The 22,536-nt window shown below is 32.8% G+C and overlaps 1 protein-coding gene across 2 annotated transcripts; it reads right to left on the reverse strand.

The window, feature by feature from the left end:
• Positions 1 to 5,280: 5,280 nt before the first annotated feature.
• LOC122599311 (alpha-aminoadipic semialdehyde synthase) lies at positions 5,281 to 20,420 on the reverse strand. Of its 2 annotated transcripts, none has more exons than XM_043771808.1 (25): positions 20,362 to 20,420; positions 19,054 to 19,316; positions 18,890 to 18,976; positions 18,681 to 18,810; positions 17,039 to 17,212; positions 16,348 to 16,430; positions 16,038 to 16,142; positions 15,602 to 15,677; positions 15,137 to 15,308; positions 14,565 to 14,661; positions 14,269 to 14,429; positions 13,597 to 13,654; positions 13,309 to 13,449; positions 11,799 to 12,146; positions 10,984 to 11,064; positions 10,260 to 10,325; positions 10,011 to 10,128; positions 9,121 to 9,250; positions 8,607 to 8,686; positions 7,877 to 8,035; positions 6,733 to 6,970; positions 6,537 to 6,645; positions 5,808 to 5,969; positions 5,658 to 5,727; positions 5,281 to 5,515 (listed from the first exon to the last, which is right to left on the reverse strand). In XM_043771808.1, the coding sequence occupies exons 2-25, from the start codon at positions 19,300 to 19,302 to the stop codon at positions 5,463 to 5,465; spliced, it is 3,147 nt and encodes a 1,048-aa protein (XP_043627743.1). In that variant the 5' UTR covers positions 19,303 to 19,316; positions 20,362 to 20,420; the 3' UTR covers positions 5,281 to 5,462. The 2 variants fall into 2 exon arrangements, with proteins under 2 accessions (XP_043627743.1, XP_043627742.1); XM_043771807.1 differs by lacking the exon at positions 20,362 to 20,420 and adding an exon at positions 20,123 to 20,220.
• Between the last annotated feature and the right edge of the window lie 2,116 nt (positions 20,421 to 22,536).

A 22,536-nucleotide genomic window follows, 5' to 3' on the forward strand; every position in this document is an offset into this window, starting at 1 on the left:
ATTGAATGGCTAGTTAAATTCAACCATGAAACGCCCAACTCTTTTTCTTTTATATATATATATAAAAACATTGTTTAATAAGATAAACATATAGTATACAACAGGTCCGACTTTTGAACAAACTAAATAGGGTTAGTCGACTCTAGCAACAGTCATATAACAACTTATAAGTCGAATTTAATTCTGATACAGACTTCAAATCCTATGACCATTAGAAATTAGACTTCTTCCTCTTTCCGTGGATAGCTCATTTGTTAAAAACAGATTTATAGTTTGAAAGTTATGACCCTTTTTAACTTCTCAACTTACTACCTAACTGCACCAAGTGGCTGTTTTAGGACTTAGTTTTTACCTACTTAGCTACATCCATTTTGAGCAAATCTTATATCTTTTGAAAGGCCTAACCCTATACTTTACAAACCTACTTTCAGAATTTTCTAAAACAAAAGACACACAAAGTTACAGGTCTTCAGAAACGACACAAACACATTTCTGGTTGCTGAAATACTTGGAAAAAGTTACTGAAAGACAGAAAACAGCCCTGACTGGCTGTATTACTACCCACTTTGAACCACTTTTCTTTTGACAAACCCAAACATATCCTACACCGTTTCGAAGCTCTCGGGGTCTACTTTCCAACCCAATAAGCCACTGCTGCTAGAACAGAACCATTGTGAAAATACAGACCTCCAAAGTTGACCCAAAAGTCATTTTTAACATTTTTCTCCAAAATGGACGACTCCTAATTCGACCAAAACTAAATTTTAAAACACCAAAACTTCCAGAAATAGTTAAAATAATATATGTGATATGATTGAACCTTTCGTTCCCGAATTTGAGCTTAAACGGGCCAAACGGGCCAACCGTGCATTTTATGATTAATAAGACTTTGACTAATCACATTTACATCAAACGATCACCACTATTCCAGAAAAATGCATATCATATCTACTCCATATTCAAGATACGTCTTACTCAAAGTTAACCTTTTAGCTCATGGGATGACACGAATGAGTCATTTACCCAATTAGGGTACAAAACGGGTAAAAGACGACACATTCTTTTTACAAACTATATATGCCCATTACTTTGACCATATTGATACATGTTCTTTTACAAAATTGACACATTAGTTTAAGCCCATACATTGGGTACACAACATGGTTGTTTCCCAACCATTTCCAACAAACCACAAAATGAGTCAACGACACAATACTAGTTTATCTTTTCTTTTATGGGCGAACTTGTAATTTTGACTTGGTTAAAAAATATAAATTTGTGAAGGAAAATAAGAAGTGTAAATTAAGTATAAAGGGGGATTTTTTTGTATAGTTATAAAAAGTATAAGTATTAAAATTGTCATTTAGTAAAGATGAAATAATTAAATTTGATCTAATGGTTTTAAATCAAAGATGAAATCTATCCAAGGGTTCTTGTTTGTTTAATTTCGATAATTTATTTTATTTTGTTTAATAGAGCGCAACTTCTTTGTCACGACATGCTCAAAAGTTGCAGATCAATGTTAAAGGTTGATGTTCCCAAAGTTGTCACTCACCTAAGCTAAACTCGACCTTTCTCAAAACTGTAGTTGATAATTTGACTAAGCTGGACATTATATATATATAATATTGTAGATACAGGGCATTATAACATTATTAATATTCAATTTTCTTTTTATGGTTTAAAATATAACTTACATTATATATATATAATATTGTAGAACTGTCTGGACACTATTAAGCAGAATCTAATCGACGACTAATGTAACTTCATGTTTTCTAGTGGCTTAATTCTTACATGGTTAAATATTTGTCAACTTATGATATTATAAAATTTTAACATGTTAATAATTATATATGTTTCTCGCGTATTACGCGAGTATTAATCTAGTTAGGATATATATTAGCAGTTAATATAATAATATATACATTTTTGATTTCTAGTTAGGATATATATTAATCTAGTTAGGATATATATTAGCAGTTAATATATATATACATATTAGCTACTATTTTTGATTTCTTGATTATAATTAATGGATAAAAAGTGTAAATTTGTGATGGAAAACCAAAAAGTGTAAATTAACTTAAAGGGGCATATATATTAGCTATTATTTTTGATTTCTTGATTAAAACTATTGGGTAAAAAGTGTACATTTTTTATGGAAAACCAAAAAGTGTAAATTAAATGGGGTATTTTTTGTATAGTCATAAAAAATATAAGTATTAAGATTGTCATTTAAGAAAGATAAAATAATTAAATATGATCTAATGGCTCTAAATCAAAAATGGAATTCATCCAAAGGTTCTTGTTTGTTTAGGAATGAATTTACCACCTTGTTATATATATATTGGTAGATTGGTATATATATATATATATATATCTTATATAAATAAAGTAAGATTGTGATGACATAATATGTTTTTAAGAAAATCTTATTTGGCATCATTAGACTTTTTCTTGTTAATTATTTATTTTTTATATAATTAATTTATGGCATCATCTTTTGAATTTAAATTTTTAGTCCCTTCATTTGAAAGTTTTTAAATCCTTTAAGCCTAATGTAAAATAAACCTAATGTATAATAACATTGCTTACTTGCCTTTAAAATATAGACATTTTTACTTACGGTTTTTTTATGTTTCATTATGATAATAAACATGTATTTACGAAACTTGTTTAGAAATACCCGGGTTTAACCCGAGATAATTAACTAGTATATTAATAAAAGAAGATTGTGATAATGTAATGTTCTTTTAAAAGAATTTTCCATAACATGTTAATATATTATCTTAATTTTTTTATGACATCATCCAAAAAAAATAGACAAAACAAAACAATTTTAAACTTATTTCAAGATATAATGATTTTAACATAATTTTAGTAGATATATATGGAAAATTTTTATTTTACTTAATTATTTAGGAGAAATAGACACTAAAAAACAAAACCCGTATAATTAATTAAATTTTTCATAGTATCTTTTTTATATTATATAACTTTACTTTTGATGTCATTGTAACTTAAGTAAAATATTAAGTGTTATCAAAAGGGTTGATATTGAAATGGAAAATAAATTTGTAGATTAAAATTTATTATTGTAATACTATTTCGGAGTTAGAAGTATGAGAATTGAATAATCAATTTATCATTAGATTTTTAATATAACAAATGTGATTAATATATTATGACTTTTAAATAAACTATATTTTTAACACCAAATTCTATTCAGCTACCCGCATAACATGCGGGTTGATTAGCTAGTATATATATATACTAGGTCTTTTACCCGTACGATGTGCGGATTTTTTTTAAAGCAGTATAATAATAAACTATATTATGAAACATGAAAAATATAGTGACCTCTAATCCTTGGATGATAGATTATGTAATGTGAACTCCATGCATAATGTTTTAACATACAAATAAACCTATATCAGGTTGAAATTTGGCATTGAGGACTTTGGCTATACTTTAAAGAATTGTTATAGTTGGTCGAATACCCGCAACATACAATTAGGTCGACAAAACAAAACAATGAAGTGTAGTGTAAACCTACATGTAAAGTTGAAACACGTGAATTCGATTTATTGGAGTGCCCAGAGTATATGATCAAGAATTAGGTGAAGTTGTCTGGACTCTGAACCAACCTATTTTAATACATCTATTATCGTCTATTAGTTCATATATAGTATATTATTTCCACATCATGATGATTGAATCTTTTGACTACATAGAGCTTGATGAATGTTTAACTATTTGTTAAATAGCAATTATATACATACACAAAATAAAGCTTAAAAAAAACCTTTTTTATAGAATTACTAATGTGATTAGATTATATTACCATTCATCCTAAATACATATAAATGGAATCAATAACAAATGAATTTGTAATCGTACGTACAATTCTAACAAATATAAGGATTTAGAATATAGAATTTGTAATCGTACGTACAAAGTGACGATTTTATTAAAAATAAAAATAAATAAATAAATAATAATAATAATGACAATAATAATAAAGGGTATGTAAGAATTTGTGGATTTGTAATATTCTTGCCAAATTAATGTTGATCAATCCCATAAATATGTTGTTTTTCCTATACGATATATCCAATTTTATAGTTTCTATATACTAATTCTAATTTATACTATATTTTCTATAAAAAAAATTGATAATTTAAAAAAAACATGGAGATGCCACATAGGATAAATCTTATGTGGCAACATTTAAGCATAGCTTTGATTTAAGGAGAATGACTTAAAGGCTAGGATTTCTACTATTTTAATATTTATATATATATATATATATATATATATTGTTACATTACAAAAATCGTTTAAATGGTTTCTACAAAATTGTCCCTCATTACGTTAAATTGGTATATTAATCAGTCTCACGTGGCTAGCACACAAGGGCAAAATTGTATTTTCATGACCTTTTTATTTATTACAAAAATCGTTTAAATGGTTTCTACAAAATTGTCCCTCATTACGTTAAATTGGTACATTAATCAGTCTCACGTGGCTAGCACACAAGGGCAAAATTGTATTTTTATGACCTTGCGGAAAGAAGTTAGCCAGAACCAGCCTTGTGGTGTGTTTTTCGTTGCTGCCATTTACATGTAAGTATATGTTAACATTACCTACCCTCAGCATGACACTGGCAAGACTTGTAGGAGTATGCAAACTCCCAGTCATACAACACTTTTCCGAAACACTATCTGGATCAACAACGATTAGAAGCTTTGATCAGAAACACAGATTTGAAGACACGTGCCTAAAGCTTATCGACAATTATTCCACGCCAACGTTGTGTGTGGCTGTAGAGTCTAATCTGAAGGACCCGTCGATCCACTTGAACAATATCCAGAGAGCAAATTTGGAAGGTATATATGATCTTATGGAGAAAAAAAAAATGCTAGAATGTAATATAATAGAGACTACTTTTGTATGTCAATTTTGTATATTTCATCATTGCATGCTCATGATAAATGCCAGATTACGAATGAGGTTAGAAGAAAAGGTCCACTTGATTCAACAGGTTTGTTGTTGCTCCACCATCTTAACTTAAGTATAATTTTTCAAACAGTTACATCAAAATACATTAAATTTTACAAATTATGTCTGTAAAATTGCTTAGTCGGTGAAGGAATTTGAGTCAATGGCAACTGGTCTGTCTTGGTCATGTACTACTCGAGAAAAGCAAGATTTTGGTTCTTGATGAGGCCAGTGCATCAGTAGATAATGCAACTGATAACATGATTCAGAAGACAGTTAACAACTTTACATTGTCACTAGAAATTGAACACCTCTTATATTAGAGATGGATTGTTGTCCATCTTTCAATATTAACAAACCCTTTCCCTGATCGATCATTTTGAACATGTTAACAAATACTTACATTAGACAATTCATATGACATCAGGAAATCAAGAATCGGAAAAACGTCCATTTGGCTAATCAATCTTCTCCATTATGTTAAAACCACAAGCATGCAGTATTTCAAGTGCTGCAAGCCACAAGTAGAAAGTAAGCAACTTGGTATTTTCAGTATTAGGTTCCAATGTTTCACTTATACAATTATAACTGGGGAACCAAATCCATATATACCGAAAACGTAGAAATGTGACCACAATAGTGCATATAATTACCTGGTTCATAAACTTCCGGATGAAGAGGCCTCAAGACACCGGTAGTTGTAATCTTGTTGGCAAGTATTAGCTGTAGATGCAAAGCATATTTGTAGTTATACCAAACGAACACTTGACGAAAAGAATAGAATAAGCAAGGCAGGTGCATACCAGAGTTCCAATTGCTACTGGAATTCCAACAGTGAGGGCCATGGCACTGATCTCTTTCCCATTCCGAGTCCTACCAAATTCCAATAAGGTGCCCTGATGGTTCTCTGTAGGGCGACCATTAGGAAAATCCACAACTAGTTCATGATGCAACAGAACCATGTCCTGAAATAGGTTGAATTGGTATTACTATTATCGACTACACACCAACTTCCAAGATATCAGTTTATTCAGTAACAACTTAAGTGTGAATGTTCTCAAGGTCCAGTCTAGTACCGTCTATGTATATAACTTTCATAGTAAGCAATTACAGTGTCCAAATTCTGGGTGTACTTTTCCCCATAATGTTAGAAAGTTTAGCACGTTAACAGTCGATTTCTCCTAATATTATTTCTCCTCAATGCACCATATTTGGTAAGAAAAATGATTGGTGACCATTACTAACATGTCCAAATATCAACGTAAAAATGTGGTGGCAACATATGAGAAAATCAATGAAAAATATAAGGAGACAGATAAATTCTTAAGCCGTGCATCATTAAATGAATGAATTAGGCATACTTTTATAGTTTGGTAACGGAAATAACTAGCCTGGATGATTATTAGGTAGAGCTGTAAGCTATTCACAGATCATATGCATTTAAAGTATCTTATAAACATATAATATAGAGTTTTTTGCCAAGTTGCTGGAGAGTCTAAGATAAAAACTTAAAAATTAATTTGATAAATCACCTGCTCCGTGCTAGTATAAGCTAATCTTTCTTCCATGCGGAGACACGTCACATCAAATGCACTTTGGCATGATGAAGGTACCTCTGTTTCCTCGTAAAATCCCAAAAATCTGATGCACGAAAAGATTGACCAATTGTTAGCAGTTAGAAACATACTGCAACTGCCATTCCAAAACAGCTAGAACATCTGTACTTACATGATTGCTTTAGCTATCCTGGTTGCAGCTTCACCCTCTTTGCAGATTCCAAGTGCTAGTACCCTTTCTGTGATAAGCTTCTCGGCCTTCACTGATTCGTTAGAGCCCGTGCTATGGAACTTCAAAAGTTCATATAAAAACGTTCTATATGTGGGTCTGTCTTTATTTGTAAGAATTAAAATAACTTCACTATTGAAGAAACCAAGTTTTAGCAGCGAAGACATTATATCACCAAACCCTGCACATATGGATGTCACATAAGACCCACTGTAACCAAAAAGAAATTCCAGATATTCCAAAAGTAATAAAATCTATGGTCAAATCAAATTACAAAGCCGCAAGAAATAACACCCAACAACCAAACTCCAATTACATACATATATACCAAGGTCTATAGATAAAATACTTCTACGTTAACATTTCAATATATGCAGTGAATGTAGTCAATTTCAGTGGTATTTTGGTGGTATACCAATGGTATTTCGGTTTTCGGTCCTCCACTGGTATACCGGTCCAGATTCTGTCCAAATTTTGTTACCGAGATTTTTCGGTATAGTGTACTGAAATTTTATCGGGGTCGGTCAAATTTCAGTCCAAATTTCGGTGGTATACCAGTTTTTCAGGTTTTATTAATTTTTATATTTTTTTTTGTCCAAACTTGAAAACAGCATAAGGAAACACTAATTTTTGCAAAAATTAACATTAATCTATCAAATATTGACACTTTTAAGCTTAACTTTTGAAATTTAGATTTAAGAATAAAGTATTAGTTATTATATATTTATAGATATACCTTAATAATATAATACCGAAATCTCGCCGATATCCCACCGAAACTGCGAAAATTTCAAATTTCGGTCCTTGACCGAAACATCTTTTGGTCCTTAACTACTTAGGCAGTGAAGTCGACAAGCTCATATAGAACTTTAACGAAATCCAAAACTGGGACATGTTTCGATTTTTTGAAGTACATCTGAGCAACCTGTATACCTACCCCCTATATCAATCATAACTAGCCACTGTTATCAAATCTATGCTTTGTGGAAGCCAAACTGATGACCAAATTTAGCATCGAATTCTTGATCAATGGAGGAACAATATCACCATTAATGTGGCCATTAAAAAGCTCAGAAACACACAGTACCTTCATAACGAAGAGTCCCACGAAAGATGGTCAATGCTTCACTATCTATACCGTATAAATCTCCATAAACTAAGGAGTTGCGATTAGGCAGGACCTCCAGAGCGAAAGCTGGAAAATCATGTAACCGGAATTTTGTAGCTGAATTGTATATATCATCCCCTAAAAGATCACACCAATAAGAACTCATAAATAACATCATAGGTGTCAAGATCAAGATAAGCACAACTTAGTCCTTTTCTGCATATGAGCAGTACCGACCAAAGATTAATGATAATGAACAACTTATACATATTGAAAGAGAAGTACAATAAATCGCCATTATCAGGTTGGTGCATATAAATTATATATATCATATATATATGAAAAGGTTCATGCAAGAACAATTTGAATTGGAAGAAGTATGAGAACCCTAAAATTATAATTTGTTCATATGTAAATGGATATATATGTATATATACATATAACTTGCAGATAAGCAAACCCTATCATAAATTTCAAATATTGGTACTTCTCAAGAATTGAAAAGGTATTAAATTGTGATCATGCTTCATACAAGTGACTCGTGAAGTTTTCAAGAAATATATCAATCAAAGTTAAGTCTCATTAGTAGTAATGATTTTAACCCATCATGTAAATGCATAAGCACTATAACGAGATTTCTATATAATGTGATGTAAAATCAATACATGGTCACACAACATTTGTTCTTCACTGGAGTTCAATGACTTACCATCAACTTGTACAGTTCCTCCATCACGTCTGTATGTGGCAGGATTGCGCCCAGCTCGTATAGCCCCTGCTGGGTTCCAGCTGAAATAGTTTGCAACCAAAAATACCAATGCCTGTCAGCTGTCTAGATTGGCATGAAAAAAAAAATCGCAAAATTCAAATAAATAGTCCTCTAGTAAACGTAATGGATTGCTGTTGTCTACTTGTGGCCATCTTGATCTACACTATCCTATGGCTAAATGACAATGACATACATATTTTTGGTACAAGATGCACCCCTGCTGTCCCTTTCATCAACTCAATATCATTGCAAATGCTCAATGTATTTGTGACTTGTGAGGGGAGTTTAGGGAACAGCTTCCAAGATTTGTGGTTGAGGAAGTGGCCTCAAGAATGACACCAAGTGGGTTACTTTCAAAGGGTTTATACTTTTAATACCACCTGCTTACTTTTAATAGTTTAATACTGGCTTCACAATACTGCAAGTAGTAAAAGATACAAGTTCTTTAAGGTACCTGAACTTGTAGGCTAATGGGTTATTAGCTGCTGCCGGAGAAGGAATACCCCCACAGTTGGATACAAAAGACGTGATTTTCCCACCTTGGGCATGTGCTTGGTCAATCATCTTCATTGCCATCATATGATCTGAAGCATAGAATTCAAGCCTAATGATTTAACTTATGCATTCATAAACACACATGCAGAATGTTTCCCATCCTAACGAACTGATGTTGCAGTCATTATAGTACAGTCCAAGTGGAATAATACAGTAAAGCAGCAACTTGATTCGATCACCCATATAAGCAAAAGCACGGTGAGAATTAGTTTGGGCTGGTGGCTCAAAGTTTAGGACCATAACTTTAATAAGCAGTTAATATTTTAGCTTTAATTTTCATTTTTTTCTGAAGCTCAAAAATATCTCTTTTCTTTCAGTTTTCTGCTTATTCAAACTTATTCCAACATAGTTATTAAGCCCTACTTAGTATTCCTTGATCCTCATGTCTGGTCTGTTTTTAGGTCTTTTTACAGGGCTACAAGTCATATAGAGTGGGTTCACTTCAAGATGCCTAGAAGGCTAGAACTGTTCTATAGTTATCTCTATAGAACAATAATCATTACGAAACAACTAATGTCATAATCTTACGCAAGCTTTCAAGTTTACATCGACACATTCAAGCTTACATAAAAACAATCTACATACTTTGACTAATTTGATTAGAAAAATCACCACCAACAGATAAAGCTCTTCAGAGAGCAATGTATATCTAATCTGATGACATTTTCTCAATTCTGAATGCTATTTTTTTATGAAACACTACACACCCAGCTTACTGAATTGAGACATATATCTTAACAACTAAAAAGAATAATATATCTACAAAACTATGAAGGAAAAATAACCTACCTATTCCTGGATCCAAGCCCATTTCACCAAGAATTGTAATACCACGACCTTTGGCTGCATCATGTAGCTTGAACATTGAATCATTAACATAGCTAGCAGTGACAAGATGCTTTTTAAGCTGCAATAAGAAACAAATCATCTTTAACAATAAACAAAACAACAAAACCAGTAAACTACAATAATGCATGTTGTTGGTTATGACACATAATGAGAATAAAAAAATTGCCATGGTAATGAAGAGTGTAGTACCTCAATGCAGGCACTAGCTATAGTATAATGAAAAGTTGGAGGCAACAGACTGATAACTATATCAACCTGCGTGAAGGCATAAAAGTAAACTGACTAACAGAACACATATGGGGTAACCTTCAATAATAGTAAGACATAATAGCGCAAAGAACAGCACCCTTATACGGGTTTACGAACCTAATCACTTATGAAAACTTCTGGCAAGTAACAAAAAGAAGTAGAATAAAACCAAGTAAAAGAGGCAAGACATGTATACTCTCTCTTTTTATCTATCACCTAGATGCCTCAACATTGATCGAGCTAAGAAATATGCATTCTAGTTTTCTTACTTCTGTCAGTTTGGACTCAAATCATAAACGTCTAGCATTTGCATTTTGTAGCTTTACTGTAAATCCATCTATTTAACAAAATGTCTATACTGCATCACATCATTTACCGAGACAGTGTCACCTGGATGATACCATTCTCAAATCCAGAGACTTGTATATCATTGCTGTTAGCTCCCAAATGCCATTCATTTAACCTACTTATCTCACCGCTACAAAATATATACTCTTCACAAAACATTCTGTTTAAATACTTTTACCAATGCCCAACACACTAAGGATTTAATAGTTCTAGATGGTTTCTATGCAACTAGTTTCATATTTGACATATATCTTCGTTTATAGCAACACCAGAACGATTTTCAATATGGGGACAAGCAATAACAAGGAGTACTTACCTGACTGACATACTTATAGAGACAATCATGATTCATCACGTCCAGCTGAACCGCAATTGCATCTGGAATACCTTCAATTATCTACATTCAATAAACAATAACAGTGATCATCTTATAACAGCGAAACAAAGAGATAGCAAACATTGGGTCATACTTAACCCACTTCTCTGAGAATTCGAACCAGGGAAAACTGAAACTATCACAAGCCTAAACTATTGATTAACCTATAAGCACTTAAGCAGTACAGCACACATCAACAGTTTATAGTTATAAATAAGCTCTTAATAATGTCTACATAACATTGAAAACAAAACTACAATTAAGATTTGGAAGTAAATCAACTATGGAGAAACCCAATAAAATATACAGGAACATATTAGAACATTCACCAAAAGATGATCATACAAGTACAGAGTACCAGAGACATTTCTTCACTCCTTGGCAAGAATAAATGTGGATATATGCAATATAAATATAGTATCTCAGTAAGAGCATGTTTCAGTTTGAGATAATAGTAAACTTGTCTCCACTAGAACTATCAAAAAGGCAAGAAACTCCAGAAATGATCTTTGAATATCACGCGCATTGTATTAAATTATTTTTTAAGTACGTCACCTTGTTAACGTAGATATATATATATATATCTTTATTATCAGAAATATATTATGCATTCAAGGTTGTCTATCCATAGAGAGTGGGCCAGTACTACATTGCCGGTGAGCTGATAAACAAAGTCACATTTCAATTAGTACTTCACAAATCCAGACTCCAGAGTCAACATAATAATGTGACCACATATTAAAAGTTAACTGTACCTCCTCTGCGTCCTTCAGAAAAAGTGACGCGACTATAACTTGAACACAGTTCTTTTCCTCGAATTCTGCTATCTTACTTGATTTTGTCCATTCTGGAGGTGATTTACTTCCAATGGATGATAAGAGTTCCACAGCAGGTTGGCAAACTCGGCCCGCACCTAAAACAAGAACCATATTCCTCTTTTTCGAAGCATATCCCAACTTGACACAACTATCTTTGACTTCACCAACCTTCAGGGCAAAAAAATTTGTTTTTCCGTTGGGAACTCCATGATCTTCTTTGGGATTTGCTATAGATGTCAACGAATCAACTATTTTATCAAGGACAGTGCTATCATCTGCACCAACCTGGTTAAAATGACATCAAAACTAGAATAAGGAGCACGCAAACAAGGCTACATATAATCTACTTATATCAAAAAACTATTATCTATGTTATATCATCCGTTAAGTACAGATAACTAGAAAACAAAATATAATCCCTAAGATATCTCCGAATCAGTACCATATGTCCATATTTACAATTCTAATTCTCCTACTCAAGCTGGAGCATAGGTATTAATTTATCAGGATCGGGTTATTACACATGTAATGAGTGAGTCCGTTTTACTACTTTTAACAAAAAAAAAACTTTTGTCATTATCCCTCGCCACAAACCGCACACGTGAAAGAGAGAGAACTTAAAGCATCTTGAAGCGAACGAAGGATTCATGTGTTAGCCGGCCTTCATATCTAACAGTTTGTGCATGGATGCCAGGATTCTTTCATCCGAGGGGAATGGTGATTCGGCTGCATAACGTCAAATTGTTTGAAGTCTATCTCTATAGTTGGGTATTATATAAATTACATATATGACATGGATCCTCAATCTGGAGTTTGAAGTTTTTGAGTTTCCATTGTTAATCTGGTTCATTGCAATCAAACCCAACAGGTTAAACTACTATGACTGTACACACTTTATGCTGCAAGTACCCTACAACGAAATCCAAAAGCAGGGAAGATCTGTAGCATTTTCCAATAAAAAAATATTCACGGGATATCCTGATTAGGCCGCCTGCATCTAAGTAAAAAACAAAAGAGACTCGCCTTCCCCGGATAACCTGAATATGGAAAACCTCATCCTTTATATGTAGCATTTACCTTAGTTTAGGGCCTCTATTAAATGAATTAAGCTTTTAATTAGTAACAAAAAAAGATGGGCATCCCCAACTTTTTTAGAAAAAGCTTAACTTGAGGATAGATTATACAACGAATTGTAACAAATTCATGTGGCAGGCACCTTTAAGATGCATATTTCACAAAGTTAACGAGACTAAAATCTGATGTGGTATGCTCAAGTTAGATCCCCAAGTCTAATAACTTAATATTAAAAGTGAAATAGTGATACAGATACTACATTCTGTAATTCTGTGCAAGATTACTAGCATATTTATATTGTTATCAGTCCATCGAACAAATAGCTAGACCTCAATATGAGAATGTTTCTTTGATGCGATATTATAACACTTACTTCGAGTTCCGAGTAAGACATTGAGTCTGCGCATTGTCCCACTTGACATTTGATGAGATGAAAGGAGCCACCAGCAGCTTCAATAATATCCAAGGCTTCGTTAATTAGAAATTGGTCAAAAAGATGACCACTAAGAGAAACCTGTAAAAGTCAAGACTATCAATATGTATTCAACATATCAATCATAAAGTGCACGGCTATAAGGACTTTATACGATCCCTCGGAAATACATTATATGATAATATTGTAATCTAAAATGATGGTAAAGCATGGGAATCAGAAACAAACCAGCATAGTATATCTCTTCCTATTAGAGACGACACTGGCAACATTCCCTGACAAGTCTCTGGAACACAGGGGTAAATTACCATTAGTTGATAAATAAACATCAAGCTGAATGACAATGTATATATGAGTATTGGGTAGAGACTTTTATATAATTAAGTCATACATTAAACCTTTCATGTATAATAAATCACTTTGGTCAGTTAACATCTTAATGGCTTTGTGAATTCCTCAAGGCATGCACTGTACCAATTCTGGGTTTACAAAATTTGATAAAGAAGTGTGTTGTGCAAATGCTAAAGCTAATACCAAATAAGATGCAACATCCTACAAATCTCCAAACATAGAGGTCAAAGATAAAAATATACACGAGTGATTCGGCACACATTCTGTGAGCTATAAAAACAACTGAAGAATAAAACAAAAGATGACAAAAAGGAAGTTAGCAACTATAAATGGGAGCTTATAAGACGAACCCAAGTGAAATCCCTATCGGGAATGATATGCATAAATCATAATGTTGCAAATTAATTCAAAAACTGGTTTTTGTAATTAGAGTACACGGGTCAAGGGAATCTTAGAATTCTCTTTCTCGAGCAACAGATGTTTAATCTAAACATAAATCACCCAATCATATAAAGAAGACACAGTATTAAGTAGCATGAGAACACTTACTGTGAATTCCGCATGCGGTGAATATATTCATATAAGTTAGTAAGAGCTCCTCCATGTGCTATACAAGCTCTCCTTAAGTGAAGAGGTAAAACTTCAATATCCGTCATAGTAGCTAAGCTCCCAATAAAATGCGAAAGAACGTCACCAAAATGTTGGGAAGCCTTTATAATAGATGTTAGCATGTTAGATGCCATAATACAAGAACAATAATAACCACCTTACTGACAGAAAACTTCAATGAAATGGAGCAAAAAAACATCTAATTAGAGAATTTTAAAGGTATGAGTTTACAGCACCTCTTTGGCAAATTCAGTTGGCAGAATGTCAACAGCTAAGCATATTACACCATCACCTTCAATGTCTTCATGACACGAGTCACGAGATGGGTCATATCTAGCAGGTAGAACAAGATTTTTATCAAGAGTTCAAGACTAATAAAAGTGATGTACTTATTTGAAACTTTACAGTAACAAAGCACGTGATAAGTAAATTTGGAAGAAAAAGAGGACTGTGTGAGATACAAAACAGTGTATTAACCATGTACCACTCATATAAGATTGATTTTGCTAGAACAATAAAAGGAGAAAAAAAAAACCACAAACAGGGTAATACTCTTGGACTCTAAGCAAACAAAAGAAAAAAAGAACTAGCTATAAGTAAGAAACTAAGCCTAGATATGTACCTTACTAAACCTAATACAACTATGCATCAGAGTCCTTGCATCATGTAAAAACAGAATACATAAAACGGGCTCATGACAAAGAACAAAGCAAAACTACACATAGACTGAAAAGTGACAGGAACTGTCATCATAATATCAAAACTAGTAATGTAGCTTCACAATGTAAGTTCCAGAACACAGGTATACCTGAAAAGAGGCGAGTCAATTGATGTGGATCTGTTAACAAATTCTATAGATCCTCCTATATCACAAGTTATATCACAAATCCCAACAAGTGGACACTCTTTATGCATAAGATCCTTTAGCTGCGTGGAACTCAATAAGCGGGGATATCTTCTTTCCCAGTACATGCAATTAACTGCTCAAGGCACATAGCTAAACAGGTCAATAAATCTATGAATCATATAAAAAATAAACATGTTGTCAATGGCAGAAATAAATAAGAGAGGTGAGACACAAATATTTGGTGAAATAAGCAAAATTTCAAGTGAATCAGTGGATAAGAACAATACACCATTTTAACAGAAAAAGTAGACCATTTATAATATGGTATATACTCTAAAGCATACTATCATACCCAAAAGAACTTAAATAAGTTGAAATGAACGTTATTAGAACTATATTATTGTATTTTATATAACTTTTACAGACCTATAACAGATGCATACGGGGCAACCTTCTCGTGAAAAACTGGCCTGTAGCGTTCCGGATGTGCATAGTACTCAACCTGGAATGCAACATCTAATGGTCAAGAAATATCACATAACATAATCATGAGAGAGCAGACAATGATCTTGTAGCCTCACAAAAGATAACCTCTTCTAAACTTATTTTAGTAGCATTTTTTCAAATCTATATATGGATGTCTGATGTTAGCACTTTGCACATCTCTTTGTAGGTCAATTTTCAAATTTTTGCACATCTCTGTTTTAGCTTTTCAACTTTCATGTAAGATGATAAAGGATAAAGGGTTGAGGTAGTTAAATTAGTGAATCTGAAGAAGCATAAGTCGGCAGGACCAACAGTAGGCAACTAGAAGGGGAAGGAGGAACCTAAAAGGTCAATGCACAAAATCAACATTACATACCTTATCAAAAACTTTTGTAGGATCACTATGTTGAACCATGTCCTCAGAAGTCACAACACAACCATACACTTGGAAAGCTCGCCTGGACTGAGAAAGCTTGCCAGCCTAGTTACAACATGAGTAAATACTACCAAATTAAGCCGAATGTCCTGCGGTTATCTATTCTTCTTAAAACAGTGTGCATGAAAAATTTTATGAAAAGGAAATTCAGCCAAAAATTGTAACAATTGGTCATAAAAGATTATTTCATTTTCTTTTAGCACCTGAAAACAAATAAGAGAAGAGAGATGATATATGAGCCCAACATTACCGTGTCAAATAGTTCTGGAAGTTTACTTGAATCCACAAACGTATGAGGTAGAAGCTTGAATATTTCTTGTGCTCCAAGAGAAACTAAGACACAAATCAAAAACAACTTAGCAGAACATACAAAACTCTGTGATATGATTTAATGAAACAAATAAACTAGAACTCATCATTGTGTAATAAAAATGAGTTCTACCTTACTTGGTCATTCATGAAAGATTTAGAAGTTAAGTTGATTTGATGTCATAGCTTTGGGTTTGAGTTTATATACAGATATGTATTGCTGATGAAGGTTGAACAGGTTGAACTGATTCTTTTATGTTTAATTTGGTATAGCATAGTTGAAAATTGTGGAGTTTTCTTTCCTAATACTTACTGGGCTTAACGTCTTTCACCAAAAAAAAAAACAACAAACTGGATTTTATCATGAGAAGAACAAATAAAACTTTATGGTATGACCGCAGGTGTTATTTCAGGTAATAAAATTGAGTACCCGTCAAACACAAACCATACCCATTGTACCCGCAGGTAAGCCAACTCGGCCCATTGCCACTTTGCCAGACAGACTACCACATTTCAACATAACAATACTGAGTAAGCACAAAATATTTTTGAGTGGTTATAGGATTTTACAGTTAGAACCATCACAGAGAGAGGGGAGAGATGAAAAAATTTCAGATTATATGTAATAATACCATTTCCAGAACCAGTGAAAACAAACACCAGAGGACATATCCTTGAGGGCAATCCCATAGTAGCTATCTCTTCACCCACAGAAACGACTGCAGCCTTGGCAGCAGCCAAAGATGGATACATATAAGATGAGCCTAGAGATAGAAATGGCGTTGAATATCCAAGACTCAAATACCCTGAAAGGGAGTGAAGAGATACATCATTAGAATATTAGTATCAGTTACTGATAGGCTGCTACCAATAAATTCCACATTTACACAACAGACATGGAGCTAAACCAAAGCTCAGCGAGTCAGCAACTTTAATCCCATTACCGTATACTAGCACCTTTTTCAGATCATAAAATAAGGTTTCATGAGACTAAAAGAGCAATTGTAAGATCCTCTAGCTTATAACATAATGAAAGTAGGTTAACTAAAATCAGGTTCGCTCATTACAGAATTGAAGTTTACGCTTTTGGTAATCCCACTTCCTACATTTCTACATTAAGACAGGTGTGTTAATTTCAAAAATTTGAAGAAAACAACCCAACAAGGCAACAACTCACACCTACTCGTGGTGATTGACTGTTGAACTATAAGTTTAAGCCACTTTGCCTAAAACTTCAAGCAAGCAACCACTATATAAAACAAAGCTCACATTTCCATCTTCATATTTACTTTATGAATCTCATCTCCATGATGGCTGGAAGTAAAGGAATTGGACACAATGGCTACACTACACATATAGTACTTTGATCTTTTTATAATTTCCAAGGAATTTACTTAATATGAGATAAAAGAGGCCCAAGAACTGGGACTGTTAACTGTTAAGCTTGAAGTTTAAGCCACTTTGCCTAAAACTCTTCAAGCAAGCAGTCACTATATAAAACAAAGCTCATAGTATTTGTCTATCCTGATATTCACTTTATGAATCTCATCTCCATGCTGAGTGAATAGATAGGGATGGGACAGACGAATACAATGGCTACACGTATGGACCTTTGATCTTTGAAAATATCCAAGGAATATACTTAGTTCGAGATGAAAAAGGTTCAATATTTGGTTTCATGTGATGGGTTAGACTTTATATAACTATGCCAGGCAAAAAAATGAAACATGAGGCAGATTTCAATGTAGCAAACATGAACTTGAAATTGTCATTCTTATATTATACGTCCGCTGATACAAACTAAACTATCACTAAAACTATGCATCTTGAAGAATTAATGGAACATTCTTTCAATTCAATGACCAAGGGCTCTACATAAGGGTTTCTCTACTTCTCAACAGTAAGTAATATGATTCATTATACTCAAACAAGAAATACAGTTCTGCAATCCCTATCGGCTGAACTTTTGACCGTTACTGTATCTACATGGTTGATTAAATACATTCTTAACAATTTACACATCAATATATCTTAATCCTGAGACTATCTTATGACACCAACCCAAGCAAAAGAAGGATTTCAATAGCACTAAACAGGTTATGACGATTAGTAACTTCAACAAAGCCGCGGGGATGTGAGTAAAATTCAGTAAAGTGTGTATGCATCCTTGAAATATCCAAAATTTTCAAAAGATGAAAAGAAAGTGAATAGTTAAAATTCCGAGAAAATACAATAAAAGAATTCCTGAACAAAGAATGAGTTCATACTACTTACTTCTTCCCAGACCACTCAAGAAGTCAATAAGTCCAGCTCTACCAGCAAACTTGCCAAATGCAAGTAACCTTTTTCCCTCATCTCCAACTATGAGCTCATAATCAAACAAAGATGCCCTTTCAACCAAGATCTACAGATAAAAAAGGACATTAATGACACCAAACCCGTGATACAAAATGATGGTGGGACAATGAAAAACGAAATCATACTTTATCTAACAATGGCATATTCTCTATCTGCGCCTTATGGGTATGAGAGAAAAAAGCATATGCTCTGTCCGGAAGGATCATTTCCAACTGCAGCAACAACAAAACATTATTTACTACTAAGAACAATGTAACAATACGATCATCATACAGAAAAAATAAACCACCTTTGGCTGCTTGATACCCAATATGAGCCCACAATCAGATAAATCCTCAGAAATCTCACAACCAACATCCTCATAAAGAGCATCGTGATGTATTCGCTTCGTTGATGGTTGTACAATAATGCGTTTCACTTCTGCTTTACCCTTGCCACTGTGCAGAATTCTAGCACAGTGTCCCGGCGTTAAAGGTGCCCTTCTTTCCCACTTGTTTGTAGACTCTGAAAGAATCCCAATAACTCCATTTCCAAGCATGATACCTTCGAGGTCTGTTCCAAGTATTCAGTTTCTCATAAGCATCAGTGTTTAACCAATTTAATAACCTTTTACAAAGTGTACAAACTCCATGAGCAAAATAAAAAAGCAAATCGCATTGAATAGCAGCCTATTATGGTAAATTTCTTTTTATCCGTTAAGTTTTATATCAAGTTAATTTGGTAATAGATTAATAACCAGTCTAACCAGATATGGACAATACAATATAAACTTACCATACAACACTTTATTGATTATAATTTTTACATACATATACTTGGCTATAAACTTTTACCCAAAAGAAAATACAAGACAATATAAACTTCACAGGGACCCAAAACCACTTCAACCACCAAAATGTGCAGTTACTGCAGTGTGAAAACTTAGGATTTTGCTAATCACACACTGTAAGGCCATGGTTAACACTCAAAATGTTGTACATAAAAATAACCCCCCCTAAAAATAATTTCAACTGTGAGTTAACTAACCATATCCCTAACTAAAGGCAAAGAATAGCAAATTCCAAAAACTTGTAATTACCAAAACACATCGAAATTAGTAACAATTACCAAAATTATCAAAGACAGCTAGAAGTATCAAAACAGATCAACAACACTTAATAACAACCAAACCGACTACTGCCTTTAGTACATTACTATTACTACGCTACAACGTTCGCCCGAATATTAAGCCGATCATTACTATTACTATTGCATATACATACACACACTAAATACTGCATTCACAAATGACATCATAACCTACTAATAATCTCAACTAATCACAAAACACTAACAAAAAATGAAGCTAAAGATCAAACCTTTTTCTTGAAACAATTACATACACATTAGAATCCCACCCAGAATATACTGTATATACTTAAAAATACGAAGAATATGCAGTGAACAATGAATGTACTTATATAATTAGAAAGAAAGTGATATGATATGAAATACAATAAATTATGACGTGGCAATGAAAAGGATAATAACAAAGTAGTACACAAGATGATGACGATGATTATTAAACAGCTTATAGATGCGTGAGAAAATTTAATACCATGATTAATAAAGATTTTATTTTTGACATGTGTATGGATATCTACATCAAAACCCAACTACTATTTTTAACTTCATTTGTGATATATAAGCTCTGTGTTTTTGTTTTTTTTTTTTGGAGGGTATGCTCTGTTTCAAGAAAACAAGAAACATGTGACGTGTTTGAATGTGAGAAGTGATGAAGAATGGGGTTTTCTGATTTTGCCATTGTTGTTTGATGTGGGGTTTTTGTTTTTTTTTTTTTTTTTTTTATCTGGGTTTTTTCTTTTTTCTCATTGATTTTTTCATATGTCATAATTCAATTATTAAGAGGATTTTTAGACTATTTTGTTAAAAAAAATTGATTATTCATATATGTAATTTATTTTAGTATTCAAAAAACTTCAATAAAGTTTCAAAAATGATGAAAAATATGTTATATGGGTATGTTAGGTATTTCACATATATTTATAAAATTTAAGAAGTCTTGACTAATTAATTAAGACTAGTAAAACAACCGCGAAATGCATAATAACAAATACCAAAAGAGTGTTCGTGGAAAGTCTACTACTTGAATTGTAAATTTATATGGGGAAGTGAAAGTGGTGCTATAACACACCTAAGTTGGGCTCTCGATGTAAATTTTTTAATCAATTTAAAAACATGGGGCATTTATTTATTGATTATACATTATACATTAAAAACTAAGATGTTAGAGACATTTCACTTAGTTTAGGTGTGTGATAGCACACATTAAACATATATAATAGATTATAAATATCTTACATCAACAATAATAGTATTTAATAGTAGAGGATGTTGTACTCCACCCTTCATATTGTTACGAAACTACCATCCGTAACGTAATCGAAATGTGGGAGAAATCATATTTCTTCCTCCTAAATTAATGAGATTTCTCTTATTCCAGTCAAATTATTAATAATATTATTGGTTGTATTAATCTATACATACCTATCACATAATAATTAGGGTTTCTCCCAATCCCTATTTCTATCCTAGCCTCTAAGTCAAAGTCCCTCTATAAATTGATAAAACATAAACCCTAGATGGACACATTATCCTCTTCCTTAAGAAGTGCTCCATCATTCCATAACAATATCCTACACGTATAGGCGTTAATCATCTCTTACACATATACTTGGTGTTAAGCATCTCCCATGTTCTATTACTTTCTAGAACCGCCAACAAACCACCAAATTCATCATATATCCCCTAAAGATGATAATTTATTTTTTGATGTACAAACAGTAGAGAAAACTATTTTGTAAGATCTTTCTTTAAAAGTCAGGTCTAAAGAGTATCACTGATATCATTATTTCTGATTTACATGAGCACTACCTGTGATTTTCCACACAATATCTATTCATCGGCAAGAGAAGTTAGATCCAAAATATCGTTGATTTTATTTTGTATAAGAATCTACACTACCTTATAAATAAGGTTACCTTAGTCTTATATTTCGAATTCTATAAGAACTTTTGCAATTATGGTAACTTTTTCCTGCTAAAACTCATTTCTACCTTTATACTTTTCACTTTCTTTCTCACGGCCTCTCTATCTCAATGACTCAATCTCTCTCTATTTATTGTTATCTATATCTAGATTTATCTCTATGTGCTGACCCTAACTTGTGTGGGTTGTATGTATATACAAGATAATTTTTTTTTTATTACTATCCATTAAAACATAATCATTTTCAAAACATATATCTAAATTCCCGTTTATTCAATTTTAACATATTTATGACTTGATTATTTACAATTTCCTTTGCAAGTACCCTCTTAAAGCAAAGCAATTGCCTTATTTCTCATGTTGCTTCTACATTTTAAATAGGGCTAAGTGCATCATGTAAGCAGTCAACGAGTCAACGTGAAAGTGGTGACGGACTAACTTCTTACCCGGTAACTTATGTTTACTATGGGACTCTTGAACAAGTTTCCTAAATACAATAAAGCCGACCTAGAGTTCGTGCACACAATAACTTTTCAGGATTAGTTAACTGCATTCTGGCGCAGTTAGCCCTTTTAAATATACACACCAGACGAATTTGAAAAAGTCAGCGAAATTTGTGTTTGGGAAAGTTTTGGGGTTCTCAGAGAAAGTGTTCAGGCTATGAGATTTGTGAAGTCTATGGTGATGATGATATTTAGGTAACAACGTCGGCGATACCTATTAA

This window comes from Erigeron canadensis, chromosome 5, assembly GCF_010389155.1.
Source record: "Erigeron canadensis isolate Cc75 chromosome 5, C_canadensis_v1, whole genome shotgun sequence".
In the NCBI taxonomy this organism is placed as follows: domain Eukaryota; kingdom Viridiplantae; phylum Streptophyta; class Magnoliopsida; order Asterales; family Asteraceae; genus Erigeron; species Erigeron canadensis.